Source organism: Cavia porcellus, unplaced genomic scaffold (assembly GCF_034190915.1).
Source record: "Cavia porcellus strain 051 isolate PalLab524CR breed Dunkin Hartley unplaced genomic scaffold, mCavPor4.1 scaffold_6, whole genome shotgun sequence".
Classification (NCBI taxonomy): Eukaryota; Metazoa; Chordata; class Mammalia; order Rodentia; family Caviidae; genus Cavia; species Cavia porcellus.
Genome location: NW_026947489.1, coordinates 64,445,252 through 64,467,466, shown reverse-complemented (window position 1 = coordinate 64,467,466; position 22,215 = coordinate 64,445,252). Strand labels below are relative to the sequence as shown.

Sequence of the window (22,215 nt, the reverse complement as noted above, 5' to 3'; positions counted from 1 at the left end):
TGCCTACTTGCAAGGCAGGCACTTATGCCGCTGAGCTAAATCCCCAGCCCCTTGAGTTTTCATTCTAAAATCAGACACATGACAAGGATGTCCATTGTCACCAGTCTTATTTAATATAGTTCTGGAAACATTAACCAAAGCAATTAGAGAAGAGAAGGAAATAAATAAGGAAACGAAAAGAAGTTAAATTATCATTATTTGCAGATGACATAATATTTCAGAGAGAAGACCCCAAAACCTCCACCAAAAGGGTTCTAGATTTTATAAGCAAATTCAATATTGCAGCTGGATACAAAGTTAACCCTGAAAACTCAATCGCATTCCTGTACACGAATAACAAGCTCACTGAGAGAAAGTAAGGAAACAACACCTTTCACAATAGCATCCAAAAAAAGTAAAATGCCTAGGAATCAATCTAAGGAAGCAGTAAAAGATCTCTATATTGAAAACTACAGTACTCTGAAAAAAATCAAAGAAGATATCAGAAAATGGAAAGATATTCCTTGTTCTTGGGTAGGAAGAACCAATATAGTGAAAATGGCCATACTTCCAAAATTGTTGTACAGCCCTAATGTGATCCTGTCTAAAACCCCAATAGCAAATCTTACAGAATTACAGAAAATCCTAAAATTCATTTGGAACCAGAGACCTAGAATAGCAAAGGCAATTCTAGACAATAAAGGCAAGGCATGGGACATCATAATCCCTAGCTTGAAACTATACTACAAAGCTACTGTGATAAAAACAGCACAGTACTAGCAAAGAAACAGACCTGAGGATCAGTGCAACAGATCAGAAGATGCAGCACAACTGCAAACATACTTAGCCACCTTATCATTGACAAAGGAGCCAAATACCTTCACTGGAAGAAAGATGCCCTCTTTAATAAATGGTGCTGGAAAAACTGGCTTTTCGTATGTCAAAGATTAAAACTAGACTCATATCTTCCACCATTCACTAAGCTGAAATTAAAATTGATCAAAAATCTAAATATTAAACAGAAACACTAAATCTGCTGCAAGATAAAATACACAGAACTCTTGAAGACATTGGTGCAGTCAAAGACTATGAACAAAACTCTGATTGCACAGGAAATATCACAAATAATCCACAATTGAGATCTCATCTTATTAAAAAGTTTTTGCACAGCAAGAGAAACAACCAACAGAGTGAAGAGACAACCCACAGTGTAGGAAACAACTTCTGCCATCTGTTCCTCAGAGAAAAGACTAATATCTAGAAAATACAGAAGTCAGACATGCTGGTGCTACCTGTAATGCCAGCACTTGGGAGGCTGAGGCAGGATAATCATCACAAGTTCACTATATAAAGAATTCAAAACACTGACTCCCCCAAATTTAAAGACACACTCCAAAAACAGGCACCTGAAATGAATAAGCAGTTGTCAGATGAAGAAGAAATAACCAAAAAAAAATGTAAAAAAAAAAAAAAAACATCACTGATCATTTGAGTGATGCAAATTAATGCTGAGATTCCATCTCACTTCAGAGAGAATGGCTATTATCAAGAAATTAGTCAATAACAAATGCTGGTGGGATGTGGGGAAAAAAGAACCCTTCTCCACTATTGGCAGGAGTGTAGATTGGTGCAACCACTGTGGAAATCACTGTGGAGATTCCTCAAAAAACTAAAACTAGAGGTTACATTTGATCCAACTATGCCCTTTTTGTATATTCCAGAAAGAAACAAAAGCATCATACCAAAGCAATATATGCCCACCCATGTGTATAGTGACACAGTTTTTAATAGCCAAATCTTGGAAACAGCCCAAATTCCCATCAACTGATGATAAATGGATAAAGAAGATGTAATAGTGGGTTTTTTTTTTTTACACTGGAGTACTACTCTGCTATAGAGAAGGATAAGCTTGAGACATTTTTAGCTAAACGGATGCACCTTGAGACCATACTCTTACGTGAAATACATCAGATATACACATTTAAATACCACATTGTTTTTCTGGTGTGAGCAACCAATAGTGTAAATAAGGATTAAAATGCATAATAGGTGTTGGGAAATGGGAAGAAAATGAGAATGAGAAGGGGAACAAAGAGGGGGAGAAGGAAAGAAAGAGATAAGAGAAAAAAGGGAATAGCAGGAAAAAATGGAAACAAAGCTTTTGTAAATAAGGAGGGGAAAAGAGGTTGGAGACAGGGGAGGAATGGGAAAAAAGCAAGATATATACTGATACAGATCCCTTATGATTAATGTTTTCATTATGCATATATAAAATGTACCAATAAAAATGCAAAAATAAATGGTGAAACACTCAAGCTTATTACCATAATTTGATAAAAACATAATTCCCAAGTAGATGAATCAATTCAAAAAGAAATTTACAATAGTTATTACACACCAATGCTAACATATTCAGATTGCTAAATGAATTATTAACAATTTCCAAATGAACTATTTTGGGTGCTACGAGTAGAGTGTTTGCTGAGTATGTAGGAGTTTCTAGGTTCAATCTCCAGTAACACAAACACTTTATAAAAAAAAAATTATACAAGTAAAGTTTAGGACCTTAAGTCACAGATGGTAGCATTCACCTGTAATCCAAGCATCCTAGGGACTGAAACAAGGGACTGCCATGAGTTCAAGTCCAACCTGAGCTACACAGTGATCTCAAGGCCAGTCTGTACTATACTGCAAGACCCTGCAAGACACACATATAAGCACACACACAAATACAGTTTATTTTCCCAAATTATTTTACTTATTGTAAGAACACTTCTGATAATGGAGACTATCATCAATTTTTATGAAGCCAAAACAAAAAGAGTTAACATATCATTTAAATATTTTTAAAGTATAAAAATTATTGTTCTCTCTTCAGCAACAGATATACTAAAGCTGGAACAACATAGACAACAATAGCATGGCTCCTAAGCAAGGATGAAATATAAATTTGTGAAGTGCTCCGTGTTTTTATGGAATTTATAGGAGAACCTTCTATCCTTAAATCTTCTATGTACAGTTTATGTGAGATACTCTGTTGATCCATTTTGTACTCTCTGTTTATAATACTGCAAACCTAGTCTTGTTACCTCACCTTAAAAATTCTGAGACGGGTTACTTGTCCTTTCATTTAAAAAATTTTATTCAGAAAATAAAAAACAAAATTTTAAACACGTCATTGTTTACGATTTTCTCCTCAGACAAGTAAAAGCACAATCATCACAATGGGAGAATATTTCTCTTTATTAGCAAATCATCCTAAAGAATACAAGAAAAAACCCATAATTTTAAAATCTAAACATTATGTTTTATTGTGTCTCACAAACTACTTCCATGTTGAGATGTGGATAACTGAATTATAATGTTGCAGGCTTTTGTAGCTGTAATTGGACAAAAGATTTGCTTTAGAAGCCCACTAGAAAGGCTGTTTTGTTATATACTGTAACTTAATTGCATTAAAAGAAAATAACTTTCCTTTTAGTTATACTTTTCTAGTTGTATAAAAGTCTTGGTTCACTCTCATGCCCCTCAAATCCTTTGGTTTGGTACATAGAAAGTTATCTTTTAAACTATCATGTGACTAAGTAGTATGTTCTTATAGAATGATCAGAAGCATCTGGGAAAGGAGGAAGTGAAAAAAATCCTCACTGGGAAAGTTAGCTTAATGCCTGCCCTTCAGAGTAGTCCATTATCAACATTTCATAGTGGGTTTCTTTATTTTTAGGCCCCTGAGGTATGTGCAATAAATTATGACTTGAACTAAACAAGTCACACTTGGCTCCAAAATGAAATTTTCCTACCTTTACTTTCTAGTCCCCAAGGTGGGAAGAGGAAATCCTGGTCACAGCCAAAGAAGTCATATTTTTGGCTCTAACATTCATTTTTCTGCGTCTCTAAAAGCCAGACTCTGCTATTGAGACTCAAAAGTCTTAAGTTAGTATTTTAAACTGTATTTAATTTTTACTTCAATAATCATTCCTAAATTTAAGAAAAAATTAATATCATAACTTCCCCATTCAAATCACTTTTCTAACTCTAACACAATCTGAACCTTTTTAAATGTAAAGTCAAATGAAATAGGGAAAATACTGCACAAATAAGTTGTTTCATTTCTATGGGATAGAATATTTTAAATTTTCACTTAAAATAACTTCCATTTTAAACTATAAAGCCTAGTTTAAAGTCCAATAATCTGAAGCATAGTTTTGTAGACACTATTTTCAAAAATCATTTAACGCATCACCATTTTTTTACAGAGATGAAGATGGCAGATGCAGCCTAACATTATACCCAGGGACTCACACCTTTTTCCCATTCTCTTCCTTGAGTAAGGGCAGGACCTGTGATTTGCTGCTAGCCAACAGAATATAGGAAAGGTTACCAAATAGCCACTTACTTGATTAAGTCATGTGACATGGCAAAAGGACATGAAGTTACTCTTATGAATACAAGTTCTCAAAAAGCCTGTTTTGGCTCATGGTGCTACAAAGCACCATGGTGCCCCTGAAGAAGTAAACTGCCACGGGGAGAGGGCCTATGAATTGGCTACACTCAAGGGACTTTAAGCAGCCTCTACGAAGCAAGTGCAGTTTCTGGATGCATTACAGCAAACTTTAATTCTACAACTACTAGGAACTGAATTCTGCCAGTAACTTGAAGGCACAGGAAAGAGGATCCCAAGCTCCAAATGAGAATGCAGTCATAAAAACCTGAATACAGGACTCAGCTGAGCCAAGTCAAGACTCATGACCATGGAGATAATAAATGGGTGTTGTTCTAAGTTACTGTGTTGTAATGTACTACACAGCAAAAGAAAATGAATACAAAGAGTAACAGCCAACACATTCAATATAAGCTAGTCCTCAATCTATTATGTTCTACTACATATTATATAAAGCATAAGAGGCTATTAGGGATGGAGTGTTCTCTTCTAAAACCCCTTTAATAACTTATGACTACAATAACACATTGTATTGCTTCCTTATGAGCTATATTAATGTTTACTACCATTTGTTCATTATCATTTAATGATTATTATAACTACTACAATGCCTTTATTAAAGTCTTAGGAACGGAGACTTTAAAACAAAACCAAATGCAATCTTAATGGAATAAGCTTATATTAACTCCACATTCAAATATTAATTAAAACAACATTTATTGAACACTATGTTCCAAGGCAGTATTTAATTGCAGATACACAAAGATTCTTAAGAAACTGTTTCTATCTTTAAGGAACACCATCTAACAGTTATAAAACATATTTATAAACAGTATAATATAATGTAATAAAGGTTATGTAACACATGGTTTAGAAAGTAATAAAGAACACCGGCAAATGTAACTAGAGAAATACAACAGTCAGTATTATTATACTTTTGGTTTGCAACTCCTCTTTTTAATGCTGTGTCATTCAAAAGACAACTGCATAACACAATAATTATAATTATATTAATGGGCACACAACGTATAAAGATATAATGTGTGACTACAAATATAAAAAGAAGAATGGAGTAAGGTGATAGTTGTAACTCCCAACACAACCACTAAAAATAAAACCTACAAAACATATAAAGGAAAGAAGAAAGGAATCAAAACATAGGATCTGAAATCTGAAACTGTCCATTGACATGAACCTCAAAAAGTCTGGATAATTTCAGATTTGAGATTTTCAGATTAGTGATACTCAATCAGTAAAGTCTATGGAAATATCCTAAAATTTGAAAAACTTCCAGGTATCAAACATTTCTGATTCCATGCATTTTTGGATGAGATATTCAACCTGTAGTGTACTACAAATCAACTAAGGAAAAAAAGATAATGGTGGAACACACAGAAAACAAATACTTAAATAGTAGAATTAAAAGTCCTTCCCTCTCAGTATTTACTTTATGTATATATGAATTAAACTCTGTAATGCAAAGGCAAAGATTGGCAGAATGGATTGAAAACACATAATCCTACAAATGCTGCCTGAGTTCACTTTCAATATAAGGAAGTCAGAGCCTCACATTACATCACATGGAAAATCTATTCAAATGATCCAAATACCAAAATTAAACTATAAAAACTCTTCAAAAAAAAACATTAGGGGCAATTTTCACAATCTTGGGTTTGCCTATGGGTTTTCTATGTATGACACCAAAAGCAAAGGTCACAGCAACAACAAACAGCTAAATTAGACATCATTAAAACCGAAATTTTATATATTCATAGAGGCATACAAGTATTTTCAATAACTTGTGTGGTTCAGCCACTCCATAGATATACGATCTATAACAATGGCTAATATTTTACATCACTAAGTTTTAGAATTGCTACACAGCAAGAATTGATCCAGATACATGGTTATAAGAAATTTACTTCCCTTACATCTGGTATTGCTAATACAGAGTTCCTCTCTTCTCTACCCTTTCTCCTCTCTCCTCTCCCCTCTCTCTCCTTCTCTCTCTCTCTTTCTCTCCTATCTATGTACATAGGCCACTCTTTGGTCTATCCTACTTGTCTCTTTTGAGAACCACTTAAGAAATTCTTCTAGAAGTATCCTCCTCCTTTTCTTCCTCCTCCCTCATTCAGAATTCACCGATACTTATTTTGCTATTTTACGTACTTGAGCCACTGAAATTTGGATAAGCAGAACTATGACAAGTAGGGTCATGACTGAGGAATGTCAGAGCAGGGTATCAGGTATCTCTTTTGATGACATACTGAGATGTTCTCTGGAAGGGATTTACTGTCAAGAAAGTATTAGGGTTTGAATAAAGGCATATCTGTTAAAGGCTTGGTCACCAGTCTGCAGGGCTACTGGGAGTGGGAGAACATTTAGGACAGGACCTAGAGGAAGGAGTTAGATTACTCGGGGCAAATTTTTGAAAGGGATATTGGACGCTTGCTCTTCCCTCCTGTTGCTCTCTGGTGAGTAGTTTCCTCAGCCGCATACTCCTAGCCATGCTGTCTCGTAAGCCTGAGGTCGACAAAGCCAACCACTGACTAAAGCCTTTGAAACTACGAGCCAAAATAAACTTCCTCCTTCTAAGCTGCTTATCTCAGATATTTTGTCTAAGTGATGGGGAAGTTGACTAAAAGAAAGCATCAAGAACTAAAGTCTAGTATAAATAACAATCAACAGTTGTTAGGATAAAGACAAAGAAAATGGAAGACAAATGTAGTTTTTTTCTATAAAATTACATTTCATAAAGTTTGGTTGATTTATTTTATTTTATTTTTTATATCAGGAATTGAATTCACAGCCTCACACTTGCCAGGCGGGTGCTGAATTTTAAGAATTTTTGAAAAAATAACAAATAACAAAAAACACCTAGAAAAGAATTATAGAAAAGTTAAAAAGTACCTCTTGATAATTACATCTAACATCATCCCCTTCTCTTCTCTAATGTAATCAGTAACGTAAGTTTGATATGAACTCTTTTAGGCCTTGCTATTTTGTAAGTACAATATCTAGTACAGCTTAATATTAGCCATAAAGTTTATCTTTTTTTTCCATCTTTCAAAACTCATGTGTAGATCTAAGAACTATAAGGAATATGAACAAAAGTCAAAGAACGATCTTTTTGGGAAAAAAGATTTATATTTACTACCTTGCAGGAACATGCAGTGTAAAGAGGGGAAAGGGATTCTGCCCACTTTAACAAAGTACCAACAGTATAACAAGGTAAGGGCAGGGTAGTGATAAAATATCAAAAGGTGATACTACCAGTGCCAAGGGCATGACAGCAGCAAGCTCAGCTTCTGCTGAACGTCTCACTAATACTGTTGGTAAGAACACAACAGTTTCCTAGAGTAGATGTCAACTGTCTCATCAATAGCAGCAGTCAAAGCAGCATTAACCATGTTTACACAGGAGACAGAGCGCAGCACATGACCGCCCCCCCATGGTAGCACTGATACCTGAAGAAAGTTAGTAGAAGACACCAAACTCAGGAAGGGTAGACAGGATGAGGTTGGGAATCATTGGGGGACACATCTCCAGAGGACTTTCAGAAATTTTGAAAGAGAAGAGAGCAGGTGCTAATGAAGAAATACTGATTATTACTGTTAATGCTTCTCAAAGACTGCAGGATCTGAACAAGAAAAATTACAATAATTCCTAATACTTATAAGCAAAAACTTTTATAGACAAGGAGTTTATATAGAAATCATTGTTCATTTTCTGTCAATTGGTTCTACATACCCTGTAATAATGTCATTCTCTTGAATGGTTTTATAGTGTCTTGATATATTTGGTGCTACAGTATAAGAATTTATACTCAAAGATTTCAAGGAAAGAGACACTATGGTAACTATTTTTATGTCAGGATATCTTGTGGTGAAACACTGTTTTGCTTAAATGGTTATGATTTGACCTGCGCTGTTCTGTTGTTATGCCCTCTTTTATCTCAATTCCCCCTTTTTAAAAAATTATTTACTTTTTTCTTTTTATCTTTTTAATTAAGGGAAAAATAAATAAAAAATAGCAGGATACATTATAGTAACCTACTTTGATTTCCTATTAACTTGATTTGAAATCCTGTATTGCCCTCACTATCTTGTTTTGACTGATTTTCCTCTATTCTGCTTTGCTTGATAATACCAAGATCGAAAGTATAGGCATAACTGTGAAGACAATAAGAATCATTATGACGCCCATTCCCATTGACTATTTTCTTCTTTTAAAGTCCTGTAATGTCTCCAATGCTTTGGTTTTATTCTTTCCTGTTTAGTTCAATTTTATTATAACTGCCAATTCTTCTTAAAATAGCAAGAGTCAGTATGGTAACCATTGTTGATCACCTTATATTTTGTTTTTACATTATCATCCTTTTGATTTGACTGACTCTGTTCTGATATGTCGCATTTGGTTTTACTCTCTTCAAAAAAAGTAATAAGAACTGTGGGAGTAATAAAACCCAAAATGTGTAATTGACATTCTACAAAAAAAAAAAAGAAAGTGTTCTAAAGGTTATAACTGCATATATGTTTAAGTGTATAAGATAGATAACCTTATTACTGAGTGTTTTTTGGATCATTGAACAAAACTGTTTGCACTCTCAATGTTTGAAAGTCCACTTTATGTGCTTCAATTTTGTAACTTGAACAACTATTTCTAAGATGAGAATATGTAAACTATTAACTAGTGATTTCTTACTTTTTATTTTTTAAATTTTATATTACTTGTACCCTTTTTCTGTTTTTTTTCCTTTTTCTCATTAAATAAATAAAATAATAATAATAATTCCTAATACTGATTCAATCCCACTGAAAGAAAACTCTCACGTTGGTATGTAACCTGGCTGTACCCTGGGAGGAATGACAAAGGTTATAATCAATGAGTCAGCTTAACAGTCAAAAATATTCAAGTTTCAGATTGTTAGCTCCTTCAAATGCCTGTAAAAAATGAAATAAAATCCTTTCTGATGAAAGATAACATTGACAGTGGTAGCCAGTTTTAGGTGTTGACTTAAGAGGAATGCCTAGAGACTTGAGGAATGCCTAGAGAATTTATAAATTATTACTTCTGGGTGTGTCTGTGAAGGTATTTCTAGAGATTATTAGATTTTGAGTCCACAAACAAGTGGAGAAAACTGAACCTAAATGTGGACAGCACCATTCAATTTGCTAAGGACTAAGAAAAAAAAGAAAAGCAGAAAGAAGAATTTATACTCTCTTTCTTTTCTCTATTTTTTCTTTCTCTTTCCCTCCCTCTGTCCCTCCCTGTTTCTTGTTCTCTTCCTAGAACTGGTATTTTTTTTCTGTTCCTGCTACTCTTGATATGAGACTGCACATTCTTTGGCCTTTGGACTCTGGCACTCACATTTCTAGTTTCTTCGGAACAAGTTATGAAATCCACTTGTGAATGGTCACTGTGGAACTTTTCAGTCTCTGTGATCATGTGAGCCAATCTTGAAATCCCAATCTTTCTTTGTCTCTGTCTCTCTCCTGGTTCTGTTTCTCCAGAAAACTCTATTATGTAAATTTAAACTTTTTTTTTTTTCTGGTTGTTTTGAGACAGGGTCTTGCAATATTGTTCAGACTGATCTTGAACTCAGTATACAGCCCAGACTGGCCTTGCACCCAAGTGATCCTCCTGCCTCAGCCTCCAGAGTGTTAGGATTACAGGAATGTGCCACCATTCCCAGCCTTACTTATGTGTTAAATTACTATTATAAATCATCTTTGTAAACATAGTGTTTCAGAAATAAGCAGTGATAATGAAACAAAACTCTTTTTGGCGAAGATTAAGTGACTGGTTTGGAAATAACTCTTATTTTAAGTAATAGGAAAACAAAGTAGAACAACTGCTTTCAGGAAATAGACACCAGACAGCACAAGACTATAATCCTGGAGATTTGGGGAATTCATCAGGAAAACTCCATCATTCCCAAATCTCTTTTTAGGTATAATTTCACAACCACAGTATGTAATACTAAAGTACAAATAGAATGTCAGGTGCTATTTAGCTGAAATGAAAGAGATTGGAAATTGGAGCAGCTAAAATTATGAAATCTGCAAGTTACTGCATTATAAGGAAGGGAGTTAGCAGGAGAATGGACCATACAATTCTGTGGAGAAGCTCTGAGGTTGTGCAGGAAGAACTTGACAATACACAAATTATAGGGCTCCACAGCAAGCATTTCTGATTAAACAGGTTGAATTGAGCCTGAAAATCTGAATTTCTATCAAGTTCCCAGAGTACACTGATGCTCCTGATCTGGGACCACACTTTGAAAATTAATCTCTTCATTCATTTAGATTACCCATAGATATAAAATGTCTAAGGATTCAAGAAAAAAAGTATAATTAATTTGACACTAAACCAATGACTTCTATAACACAATTTCTTGATGTTTGGGTGGCCTACCTGTAGATCTTTCACATTTGGAAAAGGAATTCCTATTGTTATGACAGCACGGGCATTGTCATCTGAAAAATCCAGACCTTCACTCACTTTACCACGACAAACTGCTACAAGAAGGGCTCCATCTTAAACAACAGAAAATAAACATTTTAAAAAGCACACTCAAAATTCTCAAAAGCTGCTTATTCTGGTTATTTATAAAAGACTAACTGTAAGTGTCCTTATTAACAAACATTTAAAATAATCAAACTAAACATGATTGTAAGATACAGTTTAAAAGTTCTTTGTCTTTAAGTAAAGAAAACAAAATTGTAAGCAATATAGAGCAAACCAATTTTTAAACTGTGAATCTTCCAGGTAACTTACACACTAAAACCACACCAGAGTAGCAATCTGCACATGAAGTGATCAAGTATGAACTCAAAAATAGAAGTTTCCATCATTACCTTTATCATCAGAAAATAATTCTCAGAAAATTTAAATAACTCTGATTTAATACTATCAGATTAAATCAATATTATATTGAAAAGCAGTTAAAACAGACAAAACATTATTTATATTCTTATCATTAAACTCATTAAAAAAAGATACTGATAATTATGTTACAGTATCTTCTTTGTTGCACTGTTCCTAAGCTATTGCTATTAGCTCTTCACATCAATCTCTATATAGACAATCTGTAATCTGGAAGTCAGGTCCTCAATATGTTTTGGAAACTCAAGCTTATCATTTCAAATAAAATATATTATTTACATCAAAACATATGTCCTTTTTATCTAGAAGGAAGATATCTGTATATATCCCAATTGTCTTCTTACACAAAATAGCTGAGGTGATGTAAGGAAAACTACAGGACAATACATGAATGCATGCTGCTTCGTAAAGATGAATAATAGGAAGTCAGTGCCAAACAAAAAGAATCCTAACTTTCATCTAAGATTATAAAATATTTTTCGCTTAAGTGCAACTTATTTACAAATGAATATAAATGAAATTCTAACAACCTTTTTACTTCTTGATAAAACATTTCCTCACTGACTATGAAGTAATTTCCAATTACCTTTCTCTCCCCTGTATTTGATTGCATCATAGTACACCTGCAGTAATTCATCAAAATCAGTTTTTTCTCCTCTTTGTGGTTCTACAATGACTGTCTTCACCAATTCCAGATTATGCCATAAACCAGTGGAGATCCAGCGTTCTTTCAATTTTTCTAGTAACTAAAAAGGAAAAAACTTAATTTGTGCATGTTCAGCTGAACAAGCTCACCTTTTTAAAGCCAGTTTTACTACAATGTAACTATGGCAAACATATTAAACTTTTGGTGTCTCTTCTCACCTATTAAATGAGGTGAGCAATATCTCAAGAGCTGTTATTAGGTTAAATTCATTAACAGATTTAAAGAGGTTTGACTGATGCCTGGCACAGAGTTAAGTCAAAAAAAATGTTAGCTGCTTCTGTTACCATTGCTATTAGCATCAACACTACTACAGCTTCTGTTGCTACTTATTGCTATCTTGGTAATTTCAAAAGCAGAAAAAGTTTTATTTTAAAATTTGCATATGTATTTGTTTGTTTTGTGGTGTAAGGGATCAAACCTAGAGCTTTGCTCATACTAAGCATGTGTTCTATTACCAATTTGTATCTTTGGCCCTTAAAACTGATAAATTTTAAATTCTGTTTTTAAGCCTAAGGTAAAGTTCCTTCATATCCTTAATCAGTCCTTACTTGATTCTTTAAGATGATTTTACTAAGGGCATAGACAGTGTTGTAGTCAGGGTTTACAAGGAAAAAAGAATTAACACAGGTCACAAAATTTATAGGATTATTTCATAATATTCACCCAAGAGTCAAATGCAAGAGTGTAGATCTGTCCACACACTTAGAGACCCAAAGAACTCAGCTGAAGTTATGGATCTGATCACAATGTTCTCCACAAGTCCAGCTGGAGGCCTAGAGCCCACAACAATGTCTCATGCAAGTACATATCAAGGATCTGAACTGGGAAGGCCCAAAGATCAATGGCAGAAACCAGAAAGTCTGTGCCAGTGGGGTGAAGAATCTGTGCCAGCAGGCCGAAGGATTTTTCACTGGAGCCAAGAAGTGACTGTCAAAGTAAGGGCCAGAGTTTTCCCAAAAAGAACCACAACCATCTTCAGTAACAGCGAGGACCTGAGCTCCTCTGATAACAACCAAGTTGGTATCAGGAAAGCCAGTATGACAAGCTTCTCCAGGAGAATCTACAGCACCATCTTCCCCTCCAGTTCTGCTTTTATGCTGTTGGCAAAAATTCTCAGGTGGGCCTTCCACACCCAGTGCCACGCTGATTCAGTTCAGCTGGATCTTACAAATTGACCACTGATTGTGAATCCATCACAAACAGATAAGTTCAATGTTTGAAACTTTTATCTGCACTAGTAATTCAGACTAAATATGGAATCAGAGACTTAGCTAACAAGTAGAACACACAGAAGTACAAATAGAGTGTTTATAGAAATAACTATGGACCAGATTATTGAAGAAATTTCAATAATTTTTATCATATTGAACACATTCTAATAATGGAATGGTAGATCTAAAATAATGCAATCAATGGAAAAAAAGTTCAATGTTAAAATGCATATTCTTAAATAATATGGATTTGACCAGAAAATATAATGAATATAATCTTTAGCAACAAATGATAAGAAAAGCATTCACAGTTCAAAATGTGTGGATGCAACGAAGATGCTTAGAAATACACACAGCTTTAATTTATTATTTTTTAAATTTGAAAATAAAAAATATTTTCAAGTTAGACAATTACCACATATACAAAGTAGATATTAGTATCAAAAAGATGAATAAATGAAAAAGACAAAAGCCAGCAGTAGAGATTATAACAGCTGAAGTCAAATTGTTTCAATCACCTGTTTTATTTTTGGTACTGGGGATCAAACTCACAACTGCGTGCTTGCAAGGCAGGCACTTATGCCACTGAGCTAAATCCCCGCCCTAACCACTTGTTCTATTACATGAGTTTTCTGGAGTGTTGACCAGCTATTGATTGCTCTAAGTACCAAGAGGCTCCCCAAAATTCTCTAAAGAACAAAAACTAACAAATTTTTACACAATTTATTTATTCAAAAGCTTGGCCACACAGCACCTGTCTGACAAGTGCAAGGTCGTGAGTTTGATTCCTGGTACCAATTTAAAAAAAAAAAAGAAAGATAAACTTGACTCATTTATAGGAAAAGATCATAATCTGAAGTGAAATAAATTGGATGTACAAGTTAAATATTGCATTGTTTCTCTTATATGAGAAACCCCAAGAGTAACTTGGGAGGCAGGAAGAAAGTGCTCAAATGGGAACGGAAGGAAGGGAAAGGAAAAAACAAGAATTGAAGGAAAAAATGGAAACAAAGCTTGTGTAAATGGGAAGGCAAAGAGTTGAAGGAACGGAGGGGGAATGGGTAAAAAAAGAATTAAGACATATTACATACAGGAACAAACTTCCTATGATGTGATCAATATGTGTGACAAATAAAAATAAAGTTAAACAAAAGATTTACTCAGTGTTATCTTTGTCTACAAGAACAAAAGTTTTACATAGCTAATTAATAAAATAATTCATTGAGCTCTTTGCTTCCTGGCTACCATGGATGAGCAGCTACCCTCTGCCAAGCCTTTCCAACCATGCCATTTCTGGCATGGAGCCAGATAATCATGGACTGAAATCAAGGCCAAAATAACCCTCTCCTCCTCTAAACTGTGGATATCAGGTATTTTTCTCCTCACAATAGGAAAGTGATGAATATGCTGGGATTAAATACTTGACATACACAACTCAAAAAAGAAAAGGTTTCCAGGAAGAGAGACAAGTCAGTTTGCCCTTCCCATGAGTCAGCAGAAGCCATGCTGGGTCTGGGAGGTCACAAAAAGAAGCCAGTTTGCCCTTCCCATGAGCTGACCAGTGCATGGGCTGAGAATCAAGAACACCTTGCATCCTCCTACCCTCCCCATAAGCAACTAGCTGATTTGGAGGATGGGCTGAGGTACAAAAACAACTAAACATTTGCATTGCTTGATTGCCTTTGCAGGCTGAGCATCTATTCAGAGGATAACAATAAGCCATATAGCAAATGGGGGATTTCCTTCTCTTTTATTTTTAAAATCCAATATCATTCATTTTGTTTGTTCTGATTTGTCTTGTTTTATTCAGTGTTCTGTTTTGAATGGTTTTATTCTGCTTTGTTTTATCTGATCTTATTATATATGATGGTATGGATGACTATTTTGAAGATAATAAGATACATTATGGTAGCCACTGTTGATTTCCTATTAATCCTATTTTGAAGTTCTGCATCACTTTTTTTTTCTTTTTTATCACTTTCACTATATTGTTTTGATTTGGTTTATTGTTTTATTTTGTTTGTTTTATTTTCTTTAAAATAAAATTTTAGTTCCGGGAGAACATGGCGGACAGATAACAGCAGCTACGGAGGCTCTCTGAAAGACTTGGCTCATAATTCAGGAATGGTGTGGAGTAAGGACTCATAAGCAGGTGGAGATATGCTCTGCTGACCCAGGAACGAACGGGGATGAAAGAAACCAACTTGGAATGCAGTCCAGGTGCTAGAACAGGAACAGAAAAGCCTCAGTGTGGAGGCTGGAGCCCGCGCCATTGGAAGCCTGGATTTCGGTTTCCCGCCGCACGGTGGCTGTGTCTACATCGGCTCAGCAGGGAGAGAGACGCGTGGAAGCTCTGAGAACGGGAATCGGTGAACGGAGTTGAGAGCGGGACGGGCGTGGAGCCGTGCACTGACTTGTGGTGAGGTGAGTGAGAGAAACTGACACTCTACCACAGTTTGACTCCAGCGGAGGACATTCTGGGACTCCGCAGACTCTCAAGCGGGATTGGTGAGAAGTGCCTAGCCTACATGACACTGCTGGCGGACCCAGTAAGCTAGCCCAACCCAGATCCCAGAGCCTGAGGGTGGCCTGGAGGGGGCGGGCCCCGCGTAGGCTGCCTGATCTGCAACTTCCTGGTGTGCTGAGGTGGGCGGGAACACCTAGCCGGGGAAATTCCATCAGACTGTGACTGACAGGGAAGGAAGCTGGGCCTCCTATATACGCTTGCATATATAAGGAACAAAGAATATGGGAAGAGGCAGCAACAAAAAAGGGTCCTCGGCCCCCAATCCTGAGAAACAGGCAACAGCAGACACAGCACCAATAGACATAAAGTGCTATCTCGAGAGCTTCATAGACAAGTTCAGGAATGAAGTTATTGATGACCTGAAGCTAGACATAAGCAGAATAGTTAGAGAAATGCTAAGCACCACCCAAGAAAAAACAGATGGTGGAATGGAAGAACAGAAAAAGAGGGGAGAATTGTTTAATGGAGAAAATACAGAAAGCATAAAATATGTGAAGCAGGTTCAAAGAGAATACCAGGAAACTAAAAAGTCTATCGAAAACTGGCATAACAGCTTGAAAGAAACTAAGGACAAATTATCTGAACTGGAGCGCAGATTTGTAATATGGGAGCATGAAATGAAAAACTTCTTAAAAATAACAAAGAAACAAACAGCAATAATACAAAGACTAGAAGATGATAAGAGGGCCTATAACTTAAAAATTAAGAACATAAAAGAAGTAGGGACACAAACAAATGAACTACAAAAGCTACTCACAGAAATAATCCAGGAGAATTTTCCTAATTTAGCAAAAGGTAAAGATACTCAGTTGTATGAAGCATACAGGACCCCAGCCATCTACAACCCAAACAGAGCTACACCCAGGCATATAATAATAAAAATTCCAGAAATCCAATACAAGAACAGAATACTAAAAGCCGTCAGAGACAAGAAACAGATCACTTACAAGGGAACACCCATCAGAATTACAGCAGACTTCTCGGCACAAACCATCAAATCACGAACAGCGTGGGGGGAAATAATTCAAGCTTTGAAAGATAATAATCTCCAGCCAAGGTTGATATATCCTGCACAACTATCCCTGGAAATTGATGGAAAAACAAGGTGCTTCCAGGATAAAGAGGAACTAGGGGAATTTGCAACCACCAATTCAACTCTACAGAGAATACTGCAAGATATTCTAAAAAAGAAAAATACGAAGAATCCAGAAGTAGCGGCAGAGAGGCCACAATGAATGGAGCAGAAAACAAAATGAAGAAGACAAACTGACAACTAATGACAGAAAAAGAGCTCAACAGAAATGAGGCAGAGAAGATTGGATGATAGGAACAGCTATTTTGGAGAAAATGACATCTTAAGAGGTAATACTGATTTAGTATCATCTTGTTTTGAAGTCTCATCAAGCTTTTGTTCTTCTGTCTCCATTGGTCTAAACAGGTGGTATCTTTTTGGATTTTATTATATATGATAGTATAAGCAAAACCTTTTATAGACAAGGAGATTATACAGAAACCATTGTTTATTTTCTGTTAGTTGATTCTAAATACCCTGTAATACTGTCATTCTCTTGAATGGTTTTACATTGTTTTGATATATTTGATGCTACAGTATACGAAGTTATCCTCAAAGATTTCAAGGAAAGAGACAATATGGTAATTACTTTTATGTCGGGATAATCTTGTGGTGAAACACTATTTTGTTTAAATGGTTATGTTTTGATCTGCACTGATTTGCTGTTATGCCCTCTTTTATCTCAATCTCCACTTTATTATTTATGTTTTTTATCCTTTTAATTAAGGGAAAAATAAATTAAAAATAGCAGGATATATTATAGTAACCCACTTTGACTTTCCATTATCTTGATTTAAAGCCCTGTATTGCTCTCACCATCTTGTTTTGACTGATGTTTCTCTATTCTGTTTTGCTTGATAGTACCAGGTTCGAAAGTTTAGGCAACAGCTGTGAAGATAGTGGGATTCATTATGACGCCCATTCTGGTTGACTATTATCTACTTTTGAAGACCTATAATATCTATAAGAAGACTATTATCTACTTTTGAAGACCTATAATATGTTTTGGTTTTGTTGGTTTTGTTCTTTACTGTTTTGTTCAATTTTATTATAACTAGTGATATAGGCAATTCTATTAGAGATAGCGAGAGGCACTATGGTAACCATTGTTTTTTTTTTTTAATTTATTTTTTTTTTTAATTTTATTTAAGGAGAAAAGAAAAAAAAGCAGGGAAAGGGTACAAGTTATACAGATTTACAGAAAAAAAATGAACAGTAGGAAATCACTAGTTAATGGATTACATATTGTCATCTTAGAAATAATTGTTCAAGTCACAAAATTAAAGCTTGTAAAGTGGACATTCCATCAATGATACTGCAAACAGTTCTGTTCATTGATCCAATAAAACTCTGTGATATCATTTTCTATCTTATACACTTAAATATACATGCAGTTATATAGTTTGGAGCACTTTCTTTTCCTCTCTTTTGTACAATGACTATTACACATTTTGGGTTTCATTGCTCCCACGGTTCTTATTACTTTTTTGGAAGAGAGTAAAACCAAATGTGACATAACAGAACAGAATCGGTCAAGTCAAAAGGGTGGACATAATAGATAATGTAAAAACATAATACAAGGTGATCAACAATGGTTACCATAATGCCTCCCGCTATCTCTAATAGAATTGCCTATATCGTTAGTTATAATACAATTGAACAAAACAGTAAAGAATAAAACCAACAAAACCAAAACATTGGAGACATTGTAGGTCTTCAAAAGTAGATAAAAGTCAACAAGAATGGGCATCATAATGAATCTCATTATCTTCACAGCTGATGCCTAAACTTTCGAACCTGATACTATCCAGCAAAACAGAATAGGGGAACATCAGTTAAAAACCAGATGGTGAGAGTAATACAGGGCTTTAAATCAAGGTAATGAAAAGTCAAGGTGGGTTACTATAATATATCCTGCTATTTTTTTCCTTTAATTAAAAGGATAAAGATAAACAAGTAAATAATGGAGTGGAGATTGAGATAAAAGAGGGCATAACAACGAAACAGCGCAGATCAAAACATAACCATTTAAGCAGAATAGTGTTTCACCACCAGATAATCCTAACCTAAAAGTAGTTACCATATTGTCTTTCTTTGAAATCCTTGAGTACAACTTCGTATACTGTAGCATTAAGTATATCAAAACAATGTAAAACCATTCAAGAGAATGACAGCATTACAGAGTATTTAGAATCGACTAACAGAAAATGAATAATGATTTCTGTATAATCTCCTTGTCTTTACAAAGTTTTTGCTTATACTATCGTACATAATAAAATCCAGTAAGATACAACCTATTTAGACCATTGGAGACAGAAGGACAAAAGCTAGATGAGACTTCAAAACAAGATGATACTAAATCAGTATTACCTATTAAGATGTCATTTTCTCCAAAATAGCTGTTCCTATCATCCAATCTTCTCTGCCTCATTTCTGTTGAGCTCTTTTTCTGTCAGTATGGTAACCATTGTTGATCACCTAGTATTATGCTTTTACATTATCTATTACATCCACCCTTTTGATTTGACTGACTGTTCTGTTATGTCACATTTGGTTCTACTCTCTTTCAAAAAAGTAATAAGAACTGTGGGAGCAACAAAACCCAAAATGTGTAATTGTCATTGTACAAAAGAGAGGAAAAGAAAGTGCTCTAAACAATATAACTGCATGTATATTTAAGTGTATAAGATAGATAATGATATTACTGAGTTTTGTTGGATCATTGAACAGAACTGTTTGCGGTCTCACTGTTGGAATGTCCACTTTATAAGCTTTAATTTTGTAACTTGAACATTTGTTTCTGAGATGACAATATGTAATTCATTAACTAGTGATTTCCTACTGTTTATTTTTTTCTGTAAATCTGTATAACTTGTACCCTTTCTTTTTTTTTCTTTTTCTCCTTAAATAGAATTAAAAATATATATATATATATAAAATTTTTAAAAAAGGAAAATGGTAATGGTCGTACAACATTCTGAATATGCTTAATTGCTACGGAACTGCACACTTAAAAATGCTTAAAAGGGCCTTCTTCTCATGAACCAGGCTCCACCATGGGAATCAGGAAGAATCACAGCAAGAAGCAGAATCAGCTTGAGTCAGCTGGTACAGGGTTGGGAAACCAGAAGAGCATCACCCCTTCTTCCCCCAGTGATAAGCAATTAGCAGATTTGGAGGGCTCACGATAAGATGATAACAACTGAGGTGAAAGAAACAGCTAGATGCTCTCTTGTACTGTTTGGCTGACTTTGCAGCCTGGGGCTGGTGGTCTGGACATCTGTTTGGAGGATGGCCGTAATGCTCTCTGTACGGTTTTTGAAATCCAATGTTTTGTTCCATTCACTGTTTTGTTTTATTCCAGTGTTAACCGAAGCAACTATTTTGAAGATAACAATATGCAGTATCACAGCCATTGTTAAATTCCTATCATCTTATTTTGAAAACTTGTAGAGCTGTTGTTGGTTTTATTATCATTGTTTTGCTTTTGTGGTTGTTTGAGTTTGCTTGCTTTTTGATTTGTCTTTTTTTTTCTTTTTTCTCTTTAAAATATAAAAAAAGAATGCTTACAGGGTAAATTTTATGTTATGTATGTTCTGCAATGATGTTAAAAACTGAAAAACATAAACACACATATACAAATAAATATTACACAGTAGCACAAGTGAATAAACTAGCTTTGCATGTTTCAACAAAGATGTATCACAAAACCATAGGTGTTGAGTTTTAAAAAGCAAACATGAGTAGGCAATATATGATTTTATTTATATAAAGTTCAAAATATTACTTAAGGAAAAAAAAAGCACTTTTCTTTTTTTTTTTTTTTTTTTTTTTTTGGCATCAAGGATCGAACTCATGACCTCCTACTTGCCAGGTGAGCACCTATAAGCTAAATCCCTGGCCCGAAAGCACATATTTTTAAAAACCAAACAAGCCAGGAATAGTGGCTCTCATCTGTGATCCCACCATTTTGGGAGGCTGAGGCAGGAGGAATAAGTTTGAGCCTAGCCTGACCCACTTAGCAAGCCCCTGTCTCAAAAATAAATAAAATAAAAATAAGGCCTTGGAATAGAGCTCAGTGAAGGCCCTGGTTTTATTCCCAGGAATGCAAAGTAACAACAGCAATTATTTTTGCCCAGTTTTTCCTAGGAAAGAGAATGGAATGGGTATCTGACTGGATTCAGGCTTCTAATGCAGCAGTAATATTCCAGCTCTTAAATAGGACAGTTTATTATTTAAAATGTACATATTACTCTTAAACACAACTCATATTTCACAGTGTAAAACAAAGATTAAACAATATTGCTCTAGTATTAATATGAATAAGGGGGCAACAAGAGTAAATACATTTAGGCTACTAATAAAGTGATTTAGTGACAAAAGTGACTGACTTTGAAACAGTTAAGATAAAACATGCAACACTTGACAGAAAGGGGAAAAAAAGCACAAACTCTCCATTTTAAAATGAAGGAAAAGATCTACTAAAGGATTACCTAGAAAAATGTACTTTGTTGAATTTACTGTTTATCATTATGGATCAATACAGTAGAATTACATTTTAACCTGTAGAAATTCAAATCATTGCTGTCCAGGACAAAAGATAACCCCAAAGGTTACAGTTTATTGGACTATAGTACATTAACCAGTTTTGTAATTCAGGTCAGCAATGTTGCATTTTATTCCTTCTTTAAACTGGCTCTAAGTACAGAGCTCATAAGATGTTTTCTAAAATGGCTTTGCCATCATGCTTATTTCCACAGTGAATGGAATAAAATCTTTGATAGATGTTCACTTTATATTATACTTTAGTCAAAATCTTACTTTTTAAAAAATTATAGTATAGAAAAACATGAACAGATTATAAATTATATTTAAACATTTAAAATGTAATTCACGCACGGTGACACACTCATAATCCCAGTTATTCAGGAACATCTTGGAAAGTCTGAAGTCAGCTTGGGCAACTTAGTGAGATCTAGTCTCAAAATGAAAAAAAGAAAGACCACAAATGTATTGCAGTGTTCTCTGGGTTCAATCCCTAGTACCACCCACCACACCAAATTAAAAATTAAAATTTTAAAGGAATAAATTGGTTTGATTTCCTATGACAAGAAAGGGAGAAAAAGGACTAAAGATTCTAATTAACCCACATACAGATTATAGTATTTATACAAGTAATGTGAGGAAAGAGCAAAGATTACAACTGTATTGTCTTTAAGATACTCAAAGTTGATTCCTTCTATCTAAACATTCTTCCCCCAAATCAGAATGATCTGCCTCCTCTTTTCCTTTAGACTTTTACTCAATGTCATTTCCTCAAAAAAACTTCTTAAAACGAAGGATTAAAATTCTGAACCATTTTTTCCCATACCCCCAAAATTCTCTTTTTTC

The 22,215-nt window shown here is 34.8% G+C and overlaps 1 protein-coding gene and 1 non-coding gene across 3 annotated transcripts in view; one reads left to right on the top strand and one right to left on the bottom strand.

The window, feature by feature from the left end:
• The window catches only part of Brip1 (BRCA1 interacting helicase 1), a 188,184-nt gene that overhangs the window by 51,334 nt on the left and 114,635 nt on the right, over positions 1 to 22,215 (bottom strand). For both annotated transcript variants that reach the window (XM_063250881.1, XM_063250882.1), the window contains 2 exons: positions 11,895 to 12,054; positions 10,838 to 10,959 (listed from right to left, as the gene is read on the bottom strand). In XM_063250881.1, the coding sequence (XP_063106951.1) occupies positions 10,838 to 10,959; positions 11,895 to 12,054 (282 nt within the window). The remainder of the gene's footprint in view (positions 1 to 10,837; positions 10,960 to 11,894; positions 12,055 to 22,215) is intronic.
• On the top strand, positions 2,843 to 2,951 carry LOC111756834 (U6 spliceosomal RNA). Its single transcript, XR_002791241.2, has one exon. It is a non-coding gene; the product is annotated as a U6 spliceosomal RNA (small nuclear RNA).